This window comes from Pristiophorus japonicus, chromosome 15 (genome assembly GCF_044704955.1).
Source record: "Pristiophorus japonicus isolate sPriJap1 chromosome 15, sPriJap1.hap1, whole genome shotgun sequence".
NCBI classification, from domain to species: Eukaryota; Metazoa; Chordata; class Chondrichthyes; family Pristiophoridae; genus Pristiophorus; species Pristiophorus japonicus.
The window spans coordinates 9,780,731-9,806,646 of NC_091991.1; the positions used below are offsets into that span (position 1 = coordinate 9,780,731).

At 47.9% G+C, this 25,916-nt stretch overlaps 1 protein-coding gene across 1 annotated transcript; it reads left to right on the forward strand.

Annotated features, from left to right (window-relative positions):
• Positions 1-1,826: 1,826 nt before the first annotated feature.
• igf1 (insulin-like growth factor 1) lies at positions 1,827-25,005 on the forward strand. The gene is made up of 4 exons (XM_070901545.1): positions 1,827-1,886; positions 4,908-5,061; positions 23,408-23,574; positions 24,940-25,005. Exons 1-4 carry the CDS (start codon positions 1,827-1,829, stop codon positions 25,003-25,005), a joined length of 447 nt encoding a protein of 148 aa, XP_070757646.1.
• Positions 25,006-25,916: the final 911 nt, after the last annotated feature.

Below are 25,916 nucleotides of genomic sequence, written 5' to 3' on the forward strand. Positions count from 1 at the left end.
TGACCGAATTTTGCTTTTCCAAATGTCTTGCTATTGCTTCTTGAATAATGGACTTCAACATTTTCCCAACCACAGATGTTACAAATCTTGTTACGAATTTTGTTATGAATGCTACGTGCATTTAGACAAAGAGCTTTTAAATTTGTTTTTTTCCCTTTTTTCCTGCTTGTTTCCTCTGTCCTTCAAACTCATTCACCTAGACAGACAGACAGATATTACATAGACAGACAGAGAGACAGACAGACAGACACAGACAGACAGACAGACAGACAGATAGATAGATAGATAGATATAGAAAGAGATAGCTAGACAGACAGAGAGAGAGAGACAGAGAGAAAGACAGACAGACTGACAGAGCTAGATAGATAGACAGATAGATAGATAGATAGATAGATAGATAGATAGATAGAGCGATAGAGATGGCTAGATAGATAGATAGATAGATAGATAGATAGATAGAGATGGCTAGATAGATAACTAGATAATTAGAAAGGTAGACAGACAGACAGATAGATAGATAGATAGACAGATAGATAGACATAGATAGATAGATAGAGAGAGAGACAGACAGAGAGGTAGATAAATAGATAGAGCGATAGAGATGGCTAGATAGATAATTAGATAATTAGAAAGGTAGATAGATAGATTGACAGACATACAGACAGACAGATAGAAAGAAAGATAGATAGATAGAGCGAAAGAGATGGCTAGATAGATAGATAATTAGAAAGATAGATAGACAGACATACATACAGACAGATAGATAGATAGATGTTAACATCGCTCTGCCGCCCTCTGGCGCCCAGCTGCGGTACTGACTAACTCCAGTTGTGAGGGAATCCGGGATTTGTGCGGTTATGAGCCTCGCTCTTGTGAGCCAGTTTTGGGGAGAATGGAATGTGAGATGTGGAGGGGGCGGGGGGTTGAACTGACGTTAGATTCCTGCCGCCCCCGTGCCGGTCCCAGGCTGGCTGCATTGAGGACATGTCTGGCAGGGGGAGAGGTGCAAGTGTGTGTGTGTGTGTGTGTGTGTTGGCGAAGTGGAGCAGGACAGATTGTACCTCCCGGGGGGAGAATCAGCTGCAATCTGCCCAACCCGGGCTTGGGATCATCTTCCTGCTCAGACCCACCCTCACAATCCCACAACTCTGAGCATTGAACGGTCTGATAGACAGACAGACACTGCACAAACTCTTCACGCTTCCAGTAACTCACTATATTCTCATCCTAAGTCTGGCTCGTTGCATACACACATATTTTTTTTTTTAAAACCTTGCATTAGGAATGAATAGTATGCAATTGTTTTTTTAATGTTAAACTGAAGGAATGACCTCGGACTGATTGTAAACTGCATTTTAATGAATGTTAAACCCTCTAAATTCGAAACAGATTTGTGGCTGTAATCTTTGCAGGTCGGCAGGTCTGTCACATTTTAAAAGTTGCCAAAATGGGAAGGATGGAAAACAGGAGGACAGAACTTTAAATTATCTGCAAACGTAGTCTGCTTGAAAACTCCCTTCTTTCCACCCCTCCCCATATATGTGTGTGTGTGTGTGTGTGTGTATTTGGCCATGTTAGGATTGAGGGGAAGTTGCTACCGCTGTTTGGATCGAGGGTAATCTCTCGGGCTGGGATCCCGCTGCCCTTGCAATGAATTCAGATCAGTCTGCGCAATCGATCAAAGTTCCCCCAGCCCCCTGGTGTGTGAGACTGACAGCAATGTGGCTATTGCTCCGGGACTGAAGACGTTTGCTGCGGTCCTCGCTACATCTCCCGGGCTGCCGGGGCACAAGGGGGGGGGGGGAAGTCCCTCAACTTCACAGGTGATGGGAGACCCCGGGAAAGTCGCAGAACTCTCTCACTGCTGCTCCTCAGAAGCCTTTGAGGTGAATTTTTTCTCTTCTGTTGTGTTTGTGTTTGAATCCAACACCGAGCCAGGATAGTGTATGTGTGTGTGTGTGGGACTGTGTAAAGTTTCAGAACTTCAGAGCTTTGTGAGTTCCAAGGACGCAAGAATGAAGAGCAGACTGAAGGTAGCATTTAATCAATTGCATACAGACAGTGATCTCAGAGTCTAGTCACAGTGCACGGTGTATCATTTAATAATGTTAATACTGCAGCAATTGCATGCATTCACACCCTCGCCAACACTCACAAGTCAATGAGAAGGGGGCTGCAAATTGAGACCACTACATTTTTTTTTCTTGAATCATAGAAAAATTAAGACACCGAAGGGGAGCCACTCGGCCCATCGTGTCCGGGCCAGTCACTTTAAGAAAAACAAACTATATTGGCGCCCGATTTGGTTCTGAGTATAACTGGGGGTTTTACGGGTAAATGGTGGCGCAGCTTCAGGCGAGGGGGAGAGGCGCAGTTAAACATCCAAAACTTGCTGTCCGAGTTACGTCGCTCCGCCGTGGGCTTTGCGGAAAGGACCTCAAGCGTTGGAACGCCTTGCACAGCGGGCAGTTGCTGTATTTGCCCCGGTACGTACGAACTAAACTCGCCGCTGCAAGTTAACGCTTGTCACTTCAGGTCCCAAGTTGCCTTTTAACGACGCGATCAGCACCGTTCCCACTCATTTTGTCTCGGGTCCCTTTAACTGGCCCATGATTCGCATCGTAGCGGCAGCGCGGGACCTCCGGAGCGCTGCACGGCTGTATCGCCCCGCAGCTTAGCGCGAATGCTGGCGATCAGCGCTAATTACTGCCAGTCAACCCCTCTGGCACTGAAAATTAACTGTTACAAGTGTGGAGGCTCAGTCCTTCAGCTTTTAGTTGTTGTTGCAGATTTAAAAAATGTCAAATTTAAATTGAAATTGTCTTGGTTTCCATTCTGTCTCTTTTTTTCTCTTTCTTTTAATCCAACCTTTCCTTCTCTTTCTCTACCTGATTTGACATTGAATTCCCTCGCTCTAATTTACACTTCCTTCTCAGTCCTTCCGCAGTTTATTTCCCAGTCCTTCCCAATCTGATTGGTGGAGGAGACACCCAGTTGCTTGACCTGCTCCCTCCGGTCCCAGATGCCGGGTTTTCCCTCGCTGCGCCGTTATCAGCTCCCACTTTCAGCAACTCCCCCCCCCCCGCCCCCCCCCCACGCAAAAACACTGCAACAACCATAACGTGCGAGGAGCAAGGTCTAACTAGCGGCAGACACAGTTAGCTGCCCTGCCAAGCAACAATGGGGCCGCTAATGTGCTGTTACTGTTTGAGGCACAATGCGACTAGATAACTTCTTTTCAAAACTTTTACCAGTTAGACCAGCCCTTTCTGCGAGCATTGAGCTCTGTCATTTTGTGTGTAGCTTTCCTCCTGCACAGTACCTGACAGGGAGCAGGAGCGGACCACAGTCGGGAGTCACATCAGACTAACTTTGCGTCTTTTGCATTTGACGCTGACATCTATTTTTATCAAACGTGGCGATGGATGTGACGGAGACGAGGGATGCCTGGGCTCACAGTGGGCAGGTGTGAAGGGTCTGAGCAACAGACTTGTGCCCAGTGATTTCCCACAACCCATCGTGAAGCCCTTGGTGCAAATTCGCAGCCTGCCAGATAGTCTCGGAGCAGGGGCGCTGGGCGTAGGGTTTGGGGCGCAGCCCGCCATTTATATAGCACCTTTCACAACCTCAGGACATCCCAAATCACTTTATAGCCAATTAAGAACATAAGAAATAGGAACAGGAGTAGGCCATACGGCCCCTCGAGCCTGCTCCGCCATTCAATAAAGTCATGGCTGATCTGATCTTGGACTCAGCTCCACTTCCCCGCCCATTCTCCATAACCCCTTATCCCCTTACCATTTAAGAAACTGTCTATTTCTGTCTTAAATTTATTTATAAGTAGTTTTTGTAGTCACTGTTGTAATGTGGAAACTGCGGCAGCCAATTTGTGCAGAGTAAGCTCCCACAGCAATGTGATAATGAACAGATAACCTGTTTTCAGTGATGTTGATTGAGGGATAAGTATTGGCCTCAGGACACCAGGGATAACTCCCCCGGCTCTTCTTTGAAATAATGCTATGGGATCTTTTACGTCCACCCGAGAGAGCAGACGGGGCCTCGGTTTAACGTCTCATCCAAAAGACAGCGCCTCTGACAGTGAAGTGTTCCCTCAGTACTGCCCGTCCGACAGTGCAGTGCTCCCTTAGTACTGCCCCTCCGACATTGCGGCGCTCCCACAGTACTGCCCCTCTGACAGTGCAGCATTCCCTCAGTACTGCTCCTCTGACAGGGCAGCATTCCCTCAGTATTGCCCCTCCAACAGTACGGCACTCCCTCAGTACTGCCCCTCCGACAGTGCAGCGCTCCCTCAGTACTGCCCCTCCGACAGTGCGGCGCTCCCTTAGTACTGTCCCTCCGACAGTGCGGCACTCCCTCAGTACTGCCCCTCCGACAGTGCAGCGTTCCCTCAGTACTGCTCCTCCGACCGTGCGGCGCTCCCTCAGTACTGTGCCCCTCCGACAGTGCGGTGCTCCCTCAGCACTGCCCCTCCGACAGTGCGGCGCTCCCTCAGTACTGTGCCCCTCCGACAGTGCGGTGCTCCCTCAGCACTGCCCCTCCGACAGTGCGGCGCTCCCTCAGCACTGCCCCTCCGACAGTGCGGCGCTCCCTCAGCAGTGCACTGGGAGTGTCAGCCTGGATTTATGCTTAAGTCTCCGGAGTGGGACTTGAACCCACAGCTTTCCGACTCAGAGGCAAGAGTGCTGCCCATTGAGTCACGGCTGACACCTAATTAAGCTGGTGGGGGAGTGAGGGGGGAGACCGGATGAGGAAAAGCACTAAATTGCTAGGTTAAGCATCAAACACCTCCTGCTGGACCTGCACTATGTTAACAGAACTGCATTAACCAACCTTCGGTAGCTGGTTGCTCTGGATTTCAATGCAAATTGTCTGTATTATCTCCGCAGGTGAGGATGCGAATTGTCTCCTACCCTTGTCTCTTCTACCTGACGCTGTGTGTCCTCACGCTGTGCGGGGTAGAGGCCAGTCCGGAGACACTCTGTGGGGCAGAGTTGGTGGACGCTCTCCAGTTCGTGTGCGGCGACCGAGGATTTTATTTCAGTAGGTTTACTTCCTTCATACGTTGGGAACAATAGTCACGTTGCGTAAATCTGTGAGTAACTGGGTCAGATTGCGACAGGTGGAGGAATCTGAAGTGGTGCCTCGGGCTCCTCGCGAGGGCTCAGGATCTTTTATGAAGCATTCATGAACTTTTAAAGATGCGATGATAAGGAACCGGTGACTCTGGTCCCAAAGCTATTCACCGCTGGCCGTTTTCTGGGAGACTTGTCCATAGCGGTTGATTGCTGTGAAGAAAGAAAGACTTGCATTTATATAGTGCCTTTAGCAACCTCAGGACCTCCCAAAGCAGTTTAGAGCCAATTAAGTACTTTTCGAAGTGTAGTCACTGTTGTGGTGTAGGGACGCGGCAGCAAGCTCCTACAAACAGCAATGTGATAATGACCAGATAATCTGTTTTTTATTATGTTAGTTGAGGGATAAATATTGGTCCCAGAACATCAGGGATAACTCCGCTGCTCTTCGAAATACTGCCATGGGGTATTTTACGTTCACCTGAGAGGGCAGACGGGGCCTCGGTTTAACATCTGATCTGAAAGATGGCACCTACGACAGTGCAGCACTCCCTCAGTACTGCCCCTCCGACAGTGCAGCGCTCCCTCAGTACTGCCTCTCCAACAGTGCAGAACTCCCTCAGTACTGCCCCTCCAACAGTGCAGCACTCCCTCAGTACTGCCTCTCCGACAGTGCGGCACTCCCTCAGTACTGCCTCTCCGACAGTGCGGCACTCCCTCAGTACTGCCCCTCCGACAGTGCGGCGCTCCCTCAGTACTGCCCCCCAACAGTGCGGCACTCCCTCAGTACTGCTCCTCCAACAGTGCGGCACTCCCTCAGTACTGCCCCTCCGACAGTGCAGCCCTCCCTCAGTACTACTCCTCTAACAGTGCGGCATTCCCTCAGTACTGCCCCTCCGATAGTACAGCGTTCCCTCAGTACTGTCCCTCTGGCAGTGCAGCACTCCCTCAGTACTGCCCCTCCGACAGTGCAGCGCTCCCTCAGTACTGCCCCTCTGACAGTGCGGCGCTCCCTCAGTATTGCCCCTCCCACAGTGCGGCGCTCCCTCAGTACTGCCTCTCCGACAGTGCGGCACTCCCTCAGTACTACACTGGAGTGTCAGCCTAGATGTTTTTTTGTGCTTAAGTCCCTGGAGTGGTTGGTCAAGAACTCCATTAACCTTGTATCATGCGCCTACCAGGAAGTTAGAAGGCGAAAGAGATGGCCTTTTTACCTGTAGCAATTCCTATGTTCCTCCAACAACAAATGGTACGAAATGTGACAACAGTAAACATGTCAGTAAATGTCTGCCTGAAAGTAGTATTCAGGAATGGCCCAATGAGGCAAGTAAAATGATCAACACAAATAAATCACAATTATTAAAGTGCTTCCTAAAGCGAGATTATGCAGAACTATTTCAATGAATATATGTCATTCCCCATGGCACTGAGGCTGCTGATCCAGATGTTCCAAGTTGATACAGTGAATGGTTTCACTGGCTGACTATGCGTGTGGCAAGCTGGCGTTGTTGTTATTTTTGTACCTTTACGTTCTGCCCTTGGTGCACAGCGTCAAGCATCGGGAGGATTCACGGGCTGCGTTAATGCTCCTTCCATGGCCGTGACCAACGTTACACCCGTTGATGAGGGAGAGGTCAGTCCTATTCCGGGGGAGGGGTTTATGGGCTTCCACAACCCAAACGATGATGGAGAGGCGGGCAGGTCACCCACACCCACCGGACGGGAAGACCCTGCTGGATGTCAACCCAGAATTCTGGGCCAGAATCTGAACTCCACTCACCAGGAATGTCTGGAGCGGTGATTGAACATTCCACCTTCTGACTCAGGGGCGGGAATGTTACCACAAAGGCTGCCCACACCGCTGAGGTTTATGCGGCATCTTTAAAAGGCAACCAATAGGTCAAGTTGCTGTATGCCATGACAGCAGAAATCTGCTCAGAAAGAACTTGTATATAATGGGCCAGCGCTGTGGAATTAAACTAAAACTATTGAGAGGAGTGAGGTAAAGGGACATTGAATAAATGCTATCAAAATATTACGGACAGAATAATCCACAACATTTTTGAAATGGGACAACGTAAAGCATCATAACCGAAAACGCTGACTCATATATACGGGTTAATGTTATCCTTTGGCATGCCTGATGTAACGGAGGAATGCTTTCTGAAATAAGTAATAGAAGCTGAGATACAGGTGGAAATAGACCGGCACTGGTGCAGATCAAACAGAAACAATAGAAAGTATGTTCTGACACTGAGCAATGAGAATTGCCTGATTACATTTTTTACGAGGATGTTGCCAGGACTGGAGAATTTTGGCTATGAGAAAAGATTGGATAGGCTGAGTTTGTTTTCTTTGGAACAGAGGAGGTGTATAAAATTATGAGGGGCCTAGATAGAGTGGATAGGAAGGACCTGTTTCCCTTAGCAGAGGGGTCAACAACCAGGGCGCATAGATTTAAAGTAATTGGGGATTTGAGGGGAAATGTCTTCACCCAGAGGGTGGTGGGGGTCTGGAACTCGCTGCCTGAAAGGGTGGTAGAGGCAGAGACCCTCACCACATTTTAAAAGTACATTTAAAATGTGCAATTAAAGTGCCGTAACCTACAGGGCTACGGACCAAGAGCTGGAAAGTGGGATTAGGCTGGGTAGCTCCTTGTCGGCCGACGCGGACACGATGGGCCGAAATGGCCTCCTTCCATGCTGTAAGTTTCTATGATTCTGTGATCTACCGATGCTGCACCTGCCCTGGGAGTGCTTGATGGGACAGTGTAGAGGGAGCTTTACTCTGTATTTAACCCGTGCTGTACCCGCCCTGTGGGTGTTTGATGGGACAGTGCAGAAGGATCTTTACTCTGTATCTAACTCATGCTGTACCTGCCCTGGGAATGTTTGATGGAACAATATAGAGAGAGCTTTAGTCTATATTGTCGGTGTAACTCATTGACCTTCCCGTCGATGAGTTACACCAACATTGCATGAGATTGTCATTCGCACACGGCAGAATGTAACACCGGGGTAAAAGGAGCAGAATTGAGCTGAAACAATTGGGGCCCCGAGTAAAGTCCCACAAGTGTTGAGGCATCAAACCGTCGTTTATGCACAGCATACAACCACAGCATACAATTATGTGAGTCCCGGGCCAAAGGGAACCCGTGCCGGCCCGCTCCTGTCCCGGGCCAAAAGGACCCTGCGCCGGCCGCTCCTGTCCCGGGCCCCGGGCCAAAAGGACTCTGCACCGGGCCCCGGGCCAAAAGGACTCTGCACCGGGCCCCGGGCCCCGGGCCAAAAAAGACTCTGCACTGGCGGAGCCCATCCCAGGCCAAAAGGACACCACACCTGCCCATGCCTGTCCCTGTGGTTGCACACCAGCTGTTCATCGTGCTGATAGATTTGGGGGATGTCGAACCGGCCGAAAGGACTCCGAGGCCGGCGTTCAATCTGCCGAAGGGACTCCTGGCCGGCGCTGAACCGGCCGAAGGGACCTAGGCGGCGGCGTTCAACCCAACGTCTTATACTCCCAACCAACTTTTAATTAATTTTTAAACTTTTAATCAACTTTTAAACTATTAAACAATTTGGGAGAACTTTTAAAACTTACATTTTAGACTCTTAATCGAAGTACTTTTAAATATCTATTATTAATCTACATCTTTGACTTTTTAACAACTTTTAGAGACTTTTTAAATTGGGGAAACTTTTATAATCTATTATTGATTTACATCTTAGCCTTTTTAACAACTCTTAGAAACTTTTTAAACAAATTGAGAATCTTTATCAACTTTTAACTTTTAAAATAACTTTGGAAGTCACCTCCTAATGCCTGCTCCCCAACCCAGCCTCGGGCCATCTACCATCAATGGCGCTACACAGTGCCGAGCTTACGGCCAATATTCCGCTGCAGGCAATTCGGCTTATAGAGCTGTGCCTGGTCTCCAGTTGTCTTGGACCCTCTTGCCACTGGACCAAGACCTTGCCCAGCTAAGCCCCGTGTGGTTGCCGGTGTGCAGCGGCCACCCCACGTTAAAAGCACTCACGGACAGGCATCTTCCACTTCGTCAGTATGAAGTTCAGGACCTGGAACATCAGGACCCTCATGGACAATCCCAACAGCAACAGGCCGGAATGCCGCACCTCAATAGTTGCCTGGGAACTCAGACATTTTGACATTGACATCGCCCGCCAGAAGCGAGACCCGGCGGGCAGGGGAAGGCCAGTTGAAGGAACATGGTGGAGGTTACACCTGCTTCTGGAAAGGGAAACCAGAGGCAGAACGTCGCTTTCATGGAGTCGGCTTTGCCGTCAAGAATGAGCTGGTCGACCACCTCAAAGACTTCCCCTGTGGGGTCAATGAACGCCTCATGACTCTTTGTATTACCCTATCCCGGAACCAATACGCCCCTACACTCGATGCAACGGATGAGGCTAAAGAGGGCTTTTATTCCAACCTTGAGACATCCTTGTCCCGCGTCCTCACGGGCGACAAATTGATCCTCCTGGGTGATTTTAATGCCAGGGTCGGCAAAGACACAGTCCTCTGGGGAGGCATGATTGGCAGAGAGGGGGTAGGGAAAGCCAACTCCAGCGGTACCCTACTCCTGACAAAATGTCCAGAACATGAACTTCTTATCACCAACACCCTGTTCCGCCAGAGGGACAAATACAAGGCATCTTGGCAATACTCTCGCTCCAAACACTGGCACCTGCTTGACTATGTCATCGTCCGAGCCAGGGATCGCAAGGATGTGCACATCACCCGCGCCATGACAGGAGCTGATGACTGTTGGACGGACCACCGCCTAATCCGATCCATCATCAACATTAACATTGCCCCAAAGCAGAGGGGACAGCAGAAGCAGTTCCGCAAAAAAGTTAATGCCGGGGCACTTAGAGACCCAGCTAAGAGAGCCCTATACAGCCAGCGCCTCACAGCCAATCTGGCGTGCCTTGATGACCTTGAGATGCTGAATGCCCACAGCGCTTGGTCTGTCCTCCAGGCCTCTATAACCAGTGCCTGTGAAGAGACACTTGGTCACTCAACCAGAAAACAACAGGACTGGTTTGATGAAAATGATCAGAAGATCGAAGAGCTAATAGATTGCAAGCGCAAAGCATTTCTGAACCTCAAGCAACAACCCAATTCGAGAGCTGCAAAACAACATTACAGAGGGCTCAAGGCTCAGGTCCAACAAAAAACCCGAGATCTAAAGACAGGTGGTGGATGGAGAAAGCACAGGAGATTCAACAACTGGCCAACAGCCACAATATGCGAGGATTCTTCACTGCAGTCAAGGCCACCTACGGTCCAAACTCCCAAGGCCCCACCCCACTCCTGGCCAAGAACGGGGAAACACTCATCAAGAACACCGAGGCTGTCAGGGCCTGCTGGAAGGAGCACTTCAAAGATCTCCTCAGTCGAGACTCTGCCTTTGACTCGAGTGTTCTCAACTCCATCCCGCAGCATGCGACCCGCCACCACCTCAGTGAAACTCCAACGTTGCACGAGGTTGGCAAAGCCATAAAACAGCTGAAGAATAACAAGGCTACGGGAGCGGATAGAATCCCTGCTAGGCGCTAAAATATGGCGGAGAGGCGCTGTTGGCGCGGATACATGACCTCATCTCTCTCATCTGGAGGGAGGAGAGCATGCCGGGAGATCTCAGAGAAACAGTGATTGTGACCATTTTTTTAAAAGGGGACAAGTCCGGCTGCGGCAACTACGGAGGAATCTCCCTGCTTTCAGCCACTGGGAAAGTTGTCGCTAGAGTCCTCCTCAATCGTCTTCTCCCTGTGGCCGAGGAGCTCCTCCCGGATTCACAGTGCGGATTTCGTCCCCTACGGGGCACAACGGACATGATCTTTGCAGAGCGACAGCTGCAGGAAAAATGCAGGGAGTAGCGCCAGCCCTTATACATGGCCGCCTTCGACCTTTGACACTTGTCAACCGTGAGGGTCTATGGAGCATCCTTCTCCGTTTCGGATGCCCCCAAAAGTTTGTCAACATCCTTTGCCTGCTTCACGATGACATGCAGGCCGTGATCCTTACCAACGGATCCATTACAGACCCAATCCACGTCCGGACTGGGGTCAAACAGGGCTGCGTCATCGCCCCAACCCTCTTCTCAATCTTCCTCGCCACCATACTCCACCTCGCAGCCAACAAGCTCCCCGCTGGAGTGGAACTAAACTACAGAACCAGTGGGAAGCTGTTTAACCCACGCCGCCTCCAGGCCAGGTCCAAGATCACCCCAACCTCTGTCGTTGAACTGCAGTAGGCGGACGACGCCTGCGTCTGCGCAAATTCAAAGTCTGAACTCCAGGATATAGTCAATGTATTCACTGAGGCATATGAAAGCATGGGCCTTATGCTTAACATCCATAAGACAAAGGTCCTCCACCAGCCTGTTCTCACCGCACAGCACTGCCCTCCAATCATCAAGATTCACTGCACAGCCCTCGACAACGATATTTCCCATATCTCGGGAGCCTCTTATCAACAAAGGCAGACATTGATGCGGAGATTCAACATCGCCTCCAGTGCGCCAGTGCAGCCTTTGGCCGTCTGAGGAAAAGAGTGTTTGAAGACCAGGCCCTCAAATCTACCACCAAGCTCATGGTCTCCAGGGCTGTAGTAATACCCGCCCTCCTGTATGGATCTGAGGCATGGACGGCGTATAGAAGGCACTTCAAGTCGCTGGAGATATATCACCAACGATGTCTCCACAAGATCCTGTAAATCCCCCGGGAGGACAGGTGCACCAACATCAGTGTCCTCGACCAGGCCAACATCCCCAGTATTGAAGCACTGACCACACTCGATCAGATTCGCTGGGCAGGCCACGTAATTCGCATGCCAGATACGAGACTCCCCAAAAAAATTTTATGCGGAGCTCCTTCATGGTAAACTAGCCAAAGGAGGACAGCGAAAACGTTATAAGGACACCCTCAAAGCCTCCCTGGTAAAGTGCGACATCACCACTAACACCTGGGAAACCCTGGCTGAAGACCGCCCAAGGTGGAGAAAGTGCATCCGGGAGGGCGTTGAGCTCTTCGAGTCTCAACGCAAAGAGCGTGAAGAGGCCAAGCGCAGGCAGCGGAAGGAGCGCGCGGCAAACCAGCCCCACCCACCCCTTCCCTCGACGAATGTCTGTCCCACCTGTAACAGGGTCTGTGGCTCTCGTATCGGACTGTTCAGTCATCAAAGAATTCACTTAGTGAGTGGAAGCAAGTCTTCCTCGATTCCAAGGGCCTGCCTATGATGAGTCTGTATCTAACCCGTGCTGTACCTGCCCTGGGAGCATTTGATGGGGCAATGTAGAGGGAGCTTTATTCTGTATCTAACCCATGCTGTACCTGCCCTGGGACTGTTTGATGGGATAGTGTAGAGGGAGCTTTACTCTGTATCTAACCCATGCTGTACCTGCCCTGGGAGTGTGTGATGGGACAGTGTAGAGGGAGCTTTACTCTGTATCTAACCCATGCTGTACCTGCCCTGGGACTGTTTGATGGGACAGTGTAGAGGGAGCTTTACTCTGTATCTAACCTGTGCTGTACCTGCCCTGGGAATGTTTGATGGGATAGTGTAGAGGGAGCTTTACTCTGTATCTAACCTGTGCTGTACCTGCCCTGGGAGTGTTTGATGGGATAGTGTAGAGGGAGCTTTACCCTGTATCTAACCCGTGCTGTACCTGCCCTGGGACTGTTTGATGGGATAGTGTAGAGGGAGCTTTACTCTGTATCTAACCCATGCTGTACCTGCCCTGGGAGTGTTGGATGGGATAGTGTAGAGGGAGCTTTACCCTGTATCTAACCCGTGCTGTACCTGCCCTGGGAGTGTTTGATGGGATAGTGTAGAGGGAGCTTTACTCTGTATCTAACCCATGCTGTACCTGCCCTCGGAGTGTTTGATGGACAGTGTAGAGGGAGCTTTACTCTGTATCTAACCTGTGCTGTACCTGCCCTGGGACTGTTTGATGGGACAGTGTAGAGGGAGCTTTACTCTGTATCTAACCCATGCTGTACCTGCCCTCGGAGTGTTGGATGGGATAGTGTAGAGGGAGCTTTACTCTGTATCTAACCTGTGCTGTACCTGCCCTGGGAGTGTTTGATGGGACAGTGTAGAGGGAGCTTTACCCTGTATCTAACCTGTGCTGTACCTGCCCTGGGAGTGTTTGATGGGACAGTGTAGAGGGAGCTTTACTCTGCGCCTCTTTAACTAAGCTTTTGGTCACCTGTCCTAATATCTCCCTGTATGGCTCAGTGTCAAACCCTCTTTGATAATCCCTCCTGTGAAGCGCCTTGGGAGGTTTTGCTATGTTAAAAGCGCTGCATAAATGCACGCTGCTGTGGTTCTATCTATAATATATACCAATAGTATTTCACCTGGAGTGCGCTGCCACAGTCACACCTAAAGAACTCTGGGATGAGGTCTAGAAGAAGGCTCACTACTTCCTCAAGGTAGCGAGGGATGGAGAACGGATGGGGCCATGCCAACATTGTCCACACCCTGAGAACAAACATAAAACAAATTGAGCTCGGATACTTCGGAATAAATGCTCAGCAATAATTATCAGCAACAACTGAGCGATGGACGATGATTCTGTCGTCTCAACACACCTGTCTCAGATTAGCAAATAAACGTGATCAGCTATTGAGAGTCCTTGATTTATGAGTGTGCCACAGATACCTGTGGATTTGATCATCTGGTAGGTGTTAATCTAATTCGTGCCGTTCAAGATTCTGCTTGTTACACAAACTATTACTAATATACTTGAGAGCCAGGCAACGCTACAGCTGCCAGAACGTTGAACAGGACAGGTTGAAGGCAGTAAGATTAGTTTACGGTTCGGTACATGTAAGAACACAAGAAATAAGAGCAGGAGTAGGCCATTCAGCCCTTTGAGCCTGCTCCGCCATTAAAGACTTCAGAATCCATAGGGCAGGATGTCAAAAGTTCAGGCATAGAAGCTGCCCCACACGTGTTTCCGGGCTCTGAACAATAATCTTGGCAAATTTACCAGAGCGGAAATTGCATAAGAAAAATAAGTCTTTGGAGAAAAACCTCTCAGTTTAAACAGGGAGCAGCAGTTTTTCATTGTATCCAGGCATTCAAATTTCTAAAAGCAATGGAGAAATTACTTCTAGTGCGTACTGTGACATTGCTGTGACAGAATAATGTTCAGATCCAAATCAAAAAAAGAAATTCCTCTTTAACCTTCTGTCTTTCAATTTTGGTCATAATTCATTAACCACTTCACTATCTTACACCTTCAGTAGAGTCTGGACATTTTTCATCATCATGTTATCTTGTTGTACATATTGGCCCTGAAATTTCGATGTCCCGGGTCTGTACGAAGTTTCTACGGACCCGGGAAGGCATCGGAAAAGCCGATTTTCAGCGTGCAATGCGCTGAAAATGGACTTTTCCAATCTGTCAAGTTTCTGGCTTGACAGATCCATCGCATCTCAGGAGCGAGGACACTTGCAGGGCACGATTTCCGATATTTACGAATATCTTGCCCTGCAAATGTCCTTTAAAATCTTGTGCCTGAAAAAGCAGGCGTATAGCCTACTGTTACAGGCGCAAGTGTTTAAAAATACACAGAAACGTTTTAAAATAAAGTTATAAAAGCACATTTTATTGTTTAAAAACCCTCCCCACTACGGTAAGTTTATTTTAAGGCTTAATTAAAAAAACTTTTTAAAAAGTCAGGAAAATATTTTTTTTTATAACGACTTTAATTTAAATGAATGTTAAATATGTAGTTTATTTTCTATTTTTTATTGTTTTGGGTGTTTGGGGGCGGTGGTTCTCATTCATAGTAATAGGAGTTCGGGACTTACGGAACCTATACTATACCTGATTGGCTGCTGTCTCCAGCTCCCGGCCTGCGCATGCCCCCTCGTGCATGCGCTACGACACGCAGTCACAGGAGGCCTCAGGCTCAGAAGTTCCAGCGGGTGCAGCAGCAACAAATAAGTCCGCATCTTTTTTCTCTTTTTCTGTCGTTTGCCCGTGGGAAGAGCTAGACCGGAATTGCAGACCAATATCTTTTAACGTGCACAACATCTTATGTATGCCTGAACTTCATGTCAACTTTTTCCATTATAAATTCCTATGTCAACATTTATAATGAAGATTGCCTCTGTAAACTGGTCACGTTGTAATTACACCTTTCTGCCAGTGGAGGCAATGCAGCACCACCACTACGGTTGGTTGCAATTACAGCGTGCCATAAAAAAAGCAAACCACGTACTAAGGTTTATTCTAGAGGGATATAATTGAAAAGTAGAGAAGTTATGTTAAACTTGTATCGGACCTTGATTAGACCACACTAGAGTACTGCGTAGAGCTCTGGTCGCCATACTAGAAAAAGGATATGGAGACACTGGAGAAGGTGCAAAAAAGATTTACTAGAATGATACCAGAACTGAGAGGTTATAACTATCAGGAAAGGATGAACAGGCTGGGTCTCTTTTCTCTTGAAAAGAGAAGGCTAAGGGGTGACATAATAGAGCTCTTTAAAATGATGAAAGATTTTGATAGAGTGGATACAGAGAGAATGTTTCCACTTGTGGGGAAGAGCAAAACTAGAGGCCATCAATATAAGAAATCAAATAGAGAATTCAGAAGAAACCTCTTTAAACAGAGAGTGGTGAGAATGTGGAACTCACTACCACAGGGAGTAGTTGAAGCGAATAGTGTAGATGCATTTAAGGGGAGGCATATGAGGGAGAAGAGAATAGAGGATTATGCTGATAGATTAGATGAGGAAAGGCGGGAGGAGGCTCGAGTGGAGCATAAACGCCGGCATGGACTGGTTGGGCCGAATGGCCTGTTTCCATGTTGTAAATTCTATGTTCACGCAGGAAATTCCTATTATAAATGTGCCCATAGGAATTTACAATTCAAATCTAACATTTAAGGATGTAGTATTTATGACCAAATTACATCTCCATACCATGATCCAAGTATTCCTGCCATCTAACCTTTAATCTCACTTCACTTGAAGATTACACATGGTCTTCATTGTGTGATGTCATGGAAGATTAACTCATGCATATAACATCATTTATATATATGACATACACATCTCACACTTTGATGCTGATGCAAAGCAATCTTCTTTAAAAAAAAGAAAGCCAGTTACTGCAGACCTGTAATATATTTGCTTCATGGGTTCTTTGCTTAAGAACTAGTTGGTTTATTAACAAAGGTTTAACAATCACACTACACATTACTAGTTCATCCACCAGACTCACAACTGCACACATCATCGTGGATGACCTAGACCCAACTGGCTGGGGTTTTATTGAGTCTTGTGAATATCACGTGACTGGCTAAGCCACTTCCAACTCAACAGATCCACAAGCCTGTGAGCATCCTCACAGGTACACACATTACAATACTGGATACTTCTGACCAGGAGACAGGATTAATAAACAATCTCCTAGTAAAGGATCCCCTTGGAATGAGTGACCATAGCATGATTGAATTTCAAATTCAGATGGAGGGTGAGAAAGTTGGATCTCTAACCAGCGTACCAAGCTTAAATAAAGGAGACTATGAAGGTATGAGGGCAGAGTTGGCTAAAGTGGACTGGGAAAATAGATTAAAGTGTTGGACAGTTGATGAACAGTGGTGTACATTTAAGAAGATATTTCACAACTCTGAAGAAAAATATACTCCAGTGAGGAGGAAAGGATGTAAGAGAAAAGATAACCATCCGTGGCTAACTAAAGAAATAAAGGACAGCATCCAGTTAAAAACTAGGGCATACAAAGTGTCCAAAACTTGTGGGAGGACAGAAGACTGGGAAGCTTTTAAAAGCCAGGAAAGAATGACTAAAAAAATAATTTAAGAAAGGAAAAATGGACTATGAAAGTAACGTAGCACAAAATATAAAAACAGATAGCAAGAGTTTCTATAGGTATATAAAAAGGAAAAGAGTGGCGAAAGTAAATGTTGGTCTCTTAGAGGACGAGACCGGGGAATTAGTAATGGAGAACATCATCATCATAGGCAGTCCCTCGGAATCGAGGAAGACTTGCTTCCACTCTTAGAATGAGTCCTTAGGTGGCTGAACAGTCCAATACGAGAACCACAGTCTCTGTGACAGGTGGGACAGACAGCCGTTGAGGGTAAGGGAGGGTGGGACTGGTTTGCCACACATTCTTTCCGCTATTTGCACTTGTCTTCTGCATGCTCTCGGCGATGAGACTCGAGGCACTCAGCACCCCCCCGGATGCACTTCCTCCACTTAGGGTGGTCTTTGGCCAGGGACTCCCAGGTGTTGGTGGGGATATTGCACTTTATCAGGGAAGCTTTGAGGGTGTCCTTGTAATGTTTCCTCTGTCCACCTTTGGCTCGTTTGCCGTGAAGGAGTTCCGAGTAGAGCGCTTGCTTTGGGAGTCTTGTGTCCGACATGCGGACAATGTGGCCTGCCCAGCGGAGCTGATCAAGTGTGGTCAGTGCTTCAATGCTGGGAATGTTGGCCTGGACGAGGACACTGATGTTGGTGTGCCTGTCCTCCCAGGGGATTTGTAGGCTCAGAGACATGGACCATGTTCGGTAGACTGTACATGGTCCATGTCGCTGGAGAAATACCACCAACGATGCCTCCGAAAGGTCCTAATTGGGAACATGGAGATGGCAGAAACTCTGAACAAATATCTTGTATCAGTCTTTACAGTAGAGGACACTAACAACAATAGTGAATAGTCAAGGGGCTATATGGGGGGAGGAACTTAACACAATTACAATCACTAAGGAGGTGGTACCAGGAAGAAAACTGCAAATGTAACGCCCCTGTTTAATAAAGGAGGCAGACAAAAAGCAGGAAACTATGGACCAGTTAGCCTAACATCTGTGGTTGGGAAAATGTTGGAGTCCATTATTAAAGAAACAGTAGCAAGACATTTGGAAAAGCAAAATTCAGTCAGGCAGAGTCAGCATGGATTTATGAAGGAGAAGTCATGTTTGGCAAATTTACTGGAATTCTTTGAGGATGTAACGAACAGGGTAGATAAGGGGAAACCAGTGAATGTGATGTATTTGGACTTCCAGAAGACGTTTGACAAGGTGCCACATAAAAGGTTACTGCACAAGATAAAAGTTCACGGGGTTGGGGGTAATATATTAGCATGGATAGAGGATTGGCTAACTAACATAAAACAGAGAGTCAGGATAAATGGTTCATTCTCTGGTTGGCAACTATTAACTAGTGGGGTCCCGCAGGGATCAGTGCTGGGACCCCAACTATTTACAATCTATATTAACGACTTGGAAGAAGGGACTGAGTGTAACGTAGCCATGTTTGCTGATGATACAAAGATGGGAGGAAAAGCAATGTGTGAGGAGGACACAAAAAATCTGCAAAAGGACATAGACAGGCTAAGTGAGTGGGCAAAAATTTGGCAGATGGAGTATAATGTTGGAAAGTGTGAGGTCATGCACTTTGGCAGAAAAAAATCAAAGAGCAATTTATTATTTAAATGGAGAAAGATTGCAAAGTTCTGCACTACAGCGGGATCTGGGGGTACTTGTGCATGAAACACAAAAGGATGGTATCCAGGTACAGCAAGTGATCAGGAAGGCCAATGGAATTTTGGACTTTATTGCAAAGGGAATGGAGTGTAAAAGCAGGGAAGTCTCGCTACAGTTATACAGGGTATTGATGAGGCCACACCTGGAATACTGTGTGCGGTTTTGGTTTCCATATTTACGAAAGGATATACTTGCTTTGGAGGCAGTTCAGAGAAGGTTCACTAGCTTGATTCCGGGGATGAGGGGGTTGACTTTTGAGGAAAGGTTGAGTAGGTTGGGCCTCTGCTCATTGGAATTCAGAAGAATGAGAGGTGATCTTATCGAAACGTATAAGATTATGAGGGGACTTGACAAGGTGGATGCAGAGAGCATGTTTCCACTGATGGGGGAGACTAGAACTAGAGGGCACAATCTTAGAATAAGGGGCCCATTTAAAACTGAGATGAGGAGAAATTTCTTCTCTCAGAGGGTTATAAATTTGTGGAATTCGCTGCCTCAGAGAGCTGTGGAAGCTGGGACATTGAATAAATTTAAGACAAAAATAGACAGTTTCTTAAACAATAAGGGGATAAGGGGTTATGGGGAGCGGGCGAGGAAGTGGAGCTGAGTCCATGATCGGATCAGCCATGATTCTATTGAATGGTGGAGCAGGCTCGAGGGTCCATATGGCCTACTCATGTTCCTATTTCTTATGTTCTTTTGTTACAATATGCAAATCTTCCCTGACCAAACAAAAATAAAATTCTGAATGTCCTGAGCTGCGTTTCCTTGACAATAATTAGCCATTGTCACTTAAAGGTACATAGTGGCAGCTGAGCCACAGAATATATATGAGAAGGGTTTAGACAGCGTCGGTGGGGAAAAACTGTTTCCAGTGGCAGGAGGGTCAGTAACCAGAGGGACACAGATTTAAGAGATTTGGCAAAAGAACCAGAGGGGCGTTGAGGAGATTTTGTTTTATACACAACGAGTTGTTGTGATGTTGGGAATGCACTGCCTGAAAGGGCGGTGGAAGGAGATTTCAAAAGGGAATTGGATAAATACTTGAAGGGGAAAGATTTACAGGTCTGTGGGGGAAGAGCAGGGGAAGTGGGACTAATTGGATCGCTCTTTCAAAGAGCCGGCACTGGCACGATGGGCCAAATGGCCTCCTTCTGTGCAGTAAGATTCTATGAAGAGTACATTTTGCACTTAATGGTTTAAAATTCCTGTCTTTATAAAGTAGTGTATCATGTGACTTACTTGACCAACACTGCGGTGGATCTGCTAATGTCAACATAGTCACCATATAGGGGTAGAATCTCTGCCAGGTTTCTGCTGATCTCCCACTGTACCTTCACCGGAGGATATGGGTGTCGCTGGCAAGGCCAGCATTTATTGCCCATCCCTAATTGCCCTTGAGAAGGTGGTGGTGAGCTGCCTTCTTGAACCACTGCAGTCCATGTGGTGAAGGTGCTCCCACAGCATTGTTAGGGAGGGAGTTCCAGGATTGTGACCCAGCGACAATGAAGGAACGGCCGATATATTTCCAAGTCAGGATGGTGTGTGTGACTTGGAGGGGATCTTGGGGGTTGTAACGTAGAGCTGTTGAGTTGAGTTGGGAGTGGCTTAGCCAGTCACGTGACGTTCGCAAGACTCAATAAAACCCCAGCCAGTTGGGTTCGGGGGATCCACGATGAGGCAGGTGGTTGTGAGCCTGGTGGATGAACTGGTAATGTGTAGTATGATTGTTAAACCTTTGCTAATAAACCAACTAGTTCTTAATAGCAAAGAGTTGCTATAAATTCTTAAGCAAAGAACCCATAAAGCAAATACCTTGAAGGTGACGGTGTTCCCAAGTACCTGCTGTGGGGTTACACTATTTCTCGAGGGTTTCAGCTGATTCCCCCAGTGCAGGGGAACCCATGTGGAAGTTACTGGCAATAGTCTTGTGTTTTACACATGTCTGTGACACTCCAGGAGCCTTCCCAAATAAGCAATTTAAAAAAAATTACGAATACATCCTCCTTTTTAGAAGCCGCAGATTGATGTGGAATAATACAGACTTATAAACAGAAGTTCCATTTGGTAGAATGGAACAAGTGTGAAACTATTGATAAGATAACAAAGTCGGGGTGTTGTACCGGGCAATGGAAAAATAAACCATTTAAATTAAAGTTATTCATAAGAACATAAGAATTAGCAACAGGTGTCAGCCACATGGCCCCTCGAGCCTGCTCCACCATTCAGTGAGCTCACGGCTGATCTTCAACCTCAACTCCACTTTCCCACCCGATCCCCATATCCCTCAATTCCCTTAGTGCCCAAAAACCTATCCAATCTCCGCCTTGAATATACTCAACGACTGAGTCTCCACAGCCCTCGGGGGCAGAGAATAGCAAAGATTCACAACGTTCTGAGTGAAGGAATTTCTCCTCATCTCAATCTTAAATGGCTGACCTCTTTATCCTGAGACTGTGAGCCCTGGTTCTCGACTCTCCAGCCAGGGGGGAAACATCCTCTCAGCATCTACCCTGTCAATCCCCCTCAGAATTTTATACGTTTCAATGAGATCGCCTCTCGTTCTTCTAAACTCCAGAGGATCAGCTCAAAGGGACAAGCTAATTAAAACACACCTGATATGGAGTTGTATTCGGTAATGCAGAACCTTGTGGATTGTCACGTCGAAGAGGTATGAGAAAATTATAAAAAGTGGGTGTTGGAACAGATTAAGGCCTGATCCACCTGCATGCAGAGCTCGTAACTGTAACCCGTTCGAGTCCCCCATTAAACCCGCAAGGTTTTTGTCGTAAGTACTGCTTTTTAAGTGTATGTTTAATGACCGTATACTAAATAAATCTGTGACACCTGACGTTCAACGTTGCCAGCCCTATTGATTTGCGGAGTAAATTATCAGTAAGGACACACACCTTTACCCTCTCCCAACAGTGGAAGAATGATCTTATCTGAAACCTTGACAAAGGCACACGTTTCCATTCCAAAAAATAGATTTTGTACAGCGCAGCAATTCTGCTGCCAAATGGATTGTTTGTTTTTGGCACAGGTCTCTCTGCTTGGGCGTCAGTCCTGAATCCAGCCTGCGGATTCTGGAAAGGTTCTTGGCCTACACATCACGGCCAGGGTCCCAGATGATGCAGCAAATCATAAGGGTCGTTGGGTTTCCAACAGTCAGCTGGTTAGAAATGCTTTCTGTTCTGGGTGTAAAAAAATATATTAAGTAGAATTACTTCGAGTCTAGAGCACAGGAACAGGCTATTCGGCCCAACGGGTCCGTGCCGGTGTTTATGATCCATACCAGCCTCCTCCCACCCCTCTTCATCTGACCCCATCAACATATCCTTCTATTCCTTTCTCCCTCATGTGTTTATCTAGCTGTTCCCTGCCCGGAAATCGGCCCGGTCCCGGCCTGCAAGACCATCAGCAGGCCGGGGTCATTGGAGGGAGCAGCGTGCGGTGGCATACCACTGCAGGGAGCAGCGCGTGCTGTTGCAGGAGAGCGACGGCCGACTGCAGTGCGGGCAGGTACAGCAGGAGCGGCGAGGTCGGGGCGAAGGAGCGGCGAGAGATTGTAGAGCGACGTGATCGGGGCCCAGGAGAGGCGTGAGTTCGGGGCCAGGGGCCCAGGGGGCAGCACGGGCCAGCCCACACTGCGATATGTGTGCGCACTAGGTCCGTGCAGCAGAGCTGGTCTCCAGTTAACCCTTGCCACTGGACCAAGACCTAGCTCTGTCAAGCCCGTGTGGTGGCTGGTGTGCAACAGCCACCACACGTTAAAAAAATCCACGCACAGGCATCTTCCACCCTTCAACATGTAGTTCAGGATCGGAATATTAGGTCCTTCATTGAAACACCTGTGAACTCATCCCTTTTCGGCGTGGAAACAAATCATCCTCGTTTCGAGGGACTGCCTATGATGATGAAAAGCATCTATACTATTCGCCTCAACCACTCCCTGTGGTACTGAGTTCCACATTCTCACCACTCTCTGAGTAAAGAAGTTTCTCCTGAATTACCCATTGGATTTATTGGTGGCTATCTTATATTAATGGCCCATTAGTTTTGGATTCCCTAACAAGTGGAAACATCTTCACTATGTCTACCCTATCAATCCCTTAAACAATCTTGAAGACCTCTATCAGGTCATCCCTCAGCCTTCTCTTTTCAAAAGAAGAGTCCCGGCATGTTCAATCTTTTCTGATAAGTATATAACCTTTCAGTTCTGGTTTCAACTATGGCTCAGTGGGCAGCACACTCGTCTCTGAGTCTGAAGATTGTGGGTTCAAGTCCAGGGACTTGAGCGCATAAATCCAGGCTGACACTCCCAGTGCAGTACTGAGGGAGCGCTGCACTATCGGAGGTGCCGTCTTTCAGATGAGACGTTAAACCGAGGCCCCGTCTGCTCTCTCGGGTGGACGTAAAAGATCCCATGGCACTATTTCGAAGAAGAGCAGGCGAGTTATCACCGATGTCCAGCGGCCAATATTTATCCCTCAATCAACAGAACAAAAACTGATGATCTGGTCATTATCACATTGCTGTTTGTGGGAGCTTGCTGTGCGCATATTGGCTGCCACGTTTTCCACACTCCAAAAGTACTTCATTGGCTGTAAAGCGCTTTGAGAGGTCCGGTGGTCGTGAAAGGCGCTATAGAAATTCAAGTCTTTTTTTTTAAATCAGTCTTGTGAATCTTTTGAGCACTTTCTCCAGTGCCTTGATATCCTTTGTATAATATGGTGACAAGAACTACATATCGCTTTCTCCCCCCACAGACAAACCGACAGGCTACAGGTCGAGCGTGAGACGGCCACACCGAGGAATCGTGAATGAGTGCTGCTTTCAGAGCTGTGACCTCAAGTTGCTGGAGATGTACTGCGCAAAGCCGCAGAGGGCAGACAGTCCCGTACGCATCCAACTTCACCCCGAGAAAGGACAGAGGGTAAGGAAGGGTCATCTTGCACGCCACTCCCCCTCTCCCCCCTGTCCTCGCCCTGATCGGCAAAGATCCCCGCAAACCCCATTGTCTCAAATGCAAGAAGCCGTTGTCTTAGGTCCCCACCACAAACTCTCCGTCAAAAACCGTCCCCCTCCCTGGTCACTGTCTCAGGCCACTCGTAAACTCGCCGTCCTGTTTGACCCAGAGACTCTGACCCCATCTCCCCATCATCACCAAGACCGCCTACTTCCATAATATCCCCACCCCCATCTCCACCCTTGCCTCAGCCCATCCGCTGCTGAAGCCCTCATCCATGCCTTTGTTACCTCTAGACTTGACTATTCCAACACTTTCCTGGCTGGCCTCCCACATTCTACCCTACGTAAACTAGAGGTGATCCAAAACCCGGCTGTCCGTGTCCTAACTCGCACCAAGTCCCGCTCACCCATCACCCCACTGTGCTCGCTGACCGACATTAGCTCCCGGTGCTGCAACACCTCAATTTTAAAATTCTCATCTTTGTTTTCAAATCCCCTCCATAGCCCTCGCCCCCTCCCTATCTCTGTAATCTCCTCCAGCCCCACAACCCCCGACATATTGGCGCTCTTGAGCATCCCTGATTTTAATCGCTCCGCCATTGGTGACCATGCCTTCAGCTGCCTGGGCCCTAAGCTCCAGAATTCCGTCCGTAAACCTCTCCGCCTCTCTCTCTCTCTCGCTCTCCCCATTTAAGACTTTGGGAAGGATGTGAAGGCCTTGGAGAAGGTGCAGAAAAGATTTATGGCAATGATTGCATGGGATGAGGGACTTCAGTTATGGGGATAGACTGGAGAAGCTGGGATTGTTCTCCTTGGAGCAGAGAAGGTTGAGAGGAGATTTGATCGAGGTGTTCAAAATCATGAGGGGTCTGGACAGAGTAGATAGAGAGAAACTGTTCCCATTGGCGGAAGGGTCGAGAACCAGAGGACACAGATTTAAGGTGATTGGCAAAAGAACCAAAGGTGACATGAGGAAAAATGTTTTTACGCAACGAGTGATTAGGATCTGGAATGCACGGCCTGAGAGGGTGGTGGAGGCAGACTCAATCGTGACTTTCAAAAGGGAGTTGGATAAGTACCTGAAGGGGAAACATTTGCAGGGCTACGGGGAAAGGGCGGGGGAGTGGGACTAGCAGAGAGCCAGCACGGTCTCGATGGACCGAATTGCCTCCTTCCGTGCTGTAACCATTAAGACGCTGCTTAAAATCTCGCTCTTTGACCAAGCACCTGTCCTAATGTCTCCTCCTTTAGCATAAACCATTGGGCAAAGGCACCTCTGTAATTACGGTGACATTTCCACCACTTAATGCCATTCCTTTGGTGCTTACAGGAAAACGTCTGGAGAAACCCCAACCGAACTAATGCTAGCAGTGTCAACCGGAATTACCGAATCTGAGACAGGAAGACGGGAGCCCGGGATCGCCGGCAGACCTGGTCCAGTGTAGCCCTGGTGTGGGATCACCATAAAGCCTGCCAATCGCCCACAATCCGAGTCACTCGCTAGTCACAAGCTATCAAACGACATTTTATCGGCATTCCTGTTTTTTTTTGGGGGGGGGTCGGGGGGAGGGGAGGGGGATGAACAAATGAGTTTGAACGGATGCAGCCACCAAAGAAAAATGTATTTCCCGCACAGGAGTTTGACGTTGGCCTTCGGCCCGAACGATGGCCCATCGACACGTGTGTGGACCAGTTCACGGGCCAGCGACTAAGAAACAGAATTCACTTTAACTTGCACCCGCTGATTGCCTCATATTTCCTTGTTAACGTTGTTCTCACTCTGTGGATCGTGTCGGTGCCATGTTTGACACTTTATGTAGCATATTAATTTGTGTATAAGCCACAGGTTTGCAAAAACAAACATTCAATTTAAGTTGGGGTGCAGTTTATAAGCAAATTAATATCTCCCGGGGGTGGGGGAGGGGGGGGGAGGTGATGGGTTAGGGCTCCAGTTATGGGTGCCGCCTATATGCAGCTGCGGCGTGTATGCATGCCAATATGGTAATTTGACTGCACCACCCAAAATGTAGGTCAGACCACATTTCAATATTTGCACATTAAGTGTACTGTTGGTTTTTCTAGCTACAGGTTCCATAAGATTACAGGACACAATCTGATACGATTTCAACGATAAGCCTGAATTTGAATCAGTGCGGTAAGGTTTAACTGACCTTCAGTATTTCGTTGTTAAGAGGCAGGAATTCTTTGAACTTGAAGTTTACATATGGAGGGTAATTTTCTAAATCAGACCTATAGTGTTATAGCACCAGCTCCAACCTGCATCTAGCAAGGCTCCACTTTGAGTGC

What these genes read in the sequence shown, in the direction of transcription:
- igf1 (XM_070901545.1), top strand. Translation starts at nt 1,827, where the DNA reads ATGGGAGACCCCGGGAAAGTCGCAGAACTCTCTCACTGCTGCTCCTCA. An exon ending in GCTCCTCAGAAGCCTTTGAG is followed by an intron (nt 1,887 to 4,907) that starts GTGAATTTTTTC and finishes TTATCTCCGCAG; the next exon opens with GTGAGGATGCGAATTGTCTC. An exon ending in CGACCGAGGATTTTATTTCA is followed by an intron (nt 5,062 to 23,407) that starts GTAGGTTTACTT and finishes CTCCCCCCACAG; the next exon opens with ACAAACCGACAGGCTACAGG.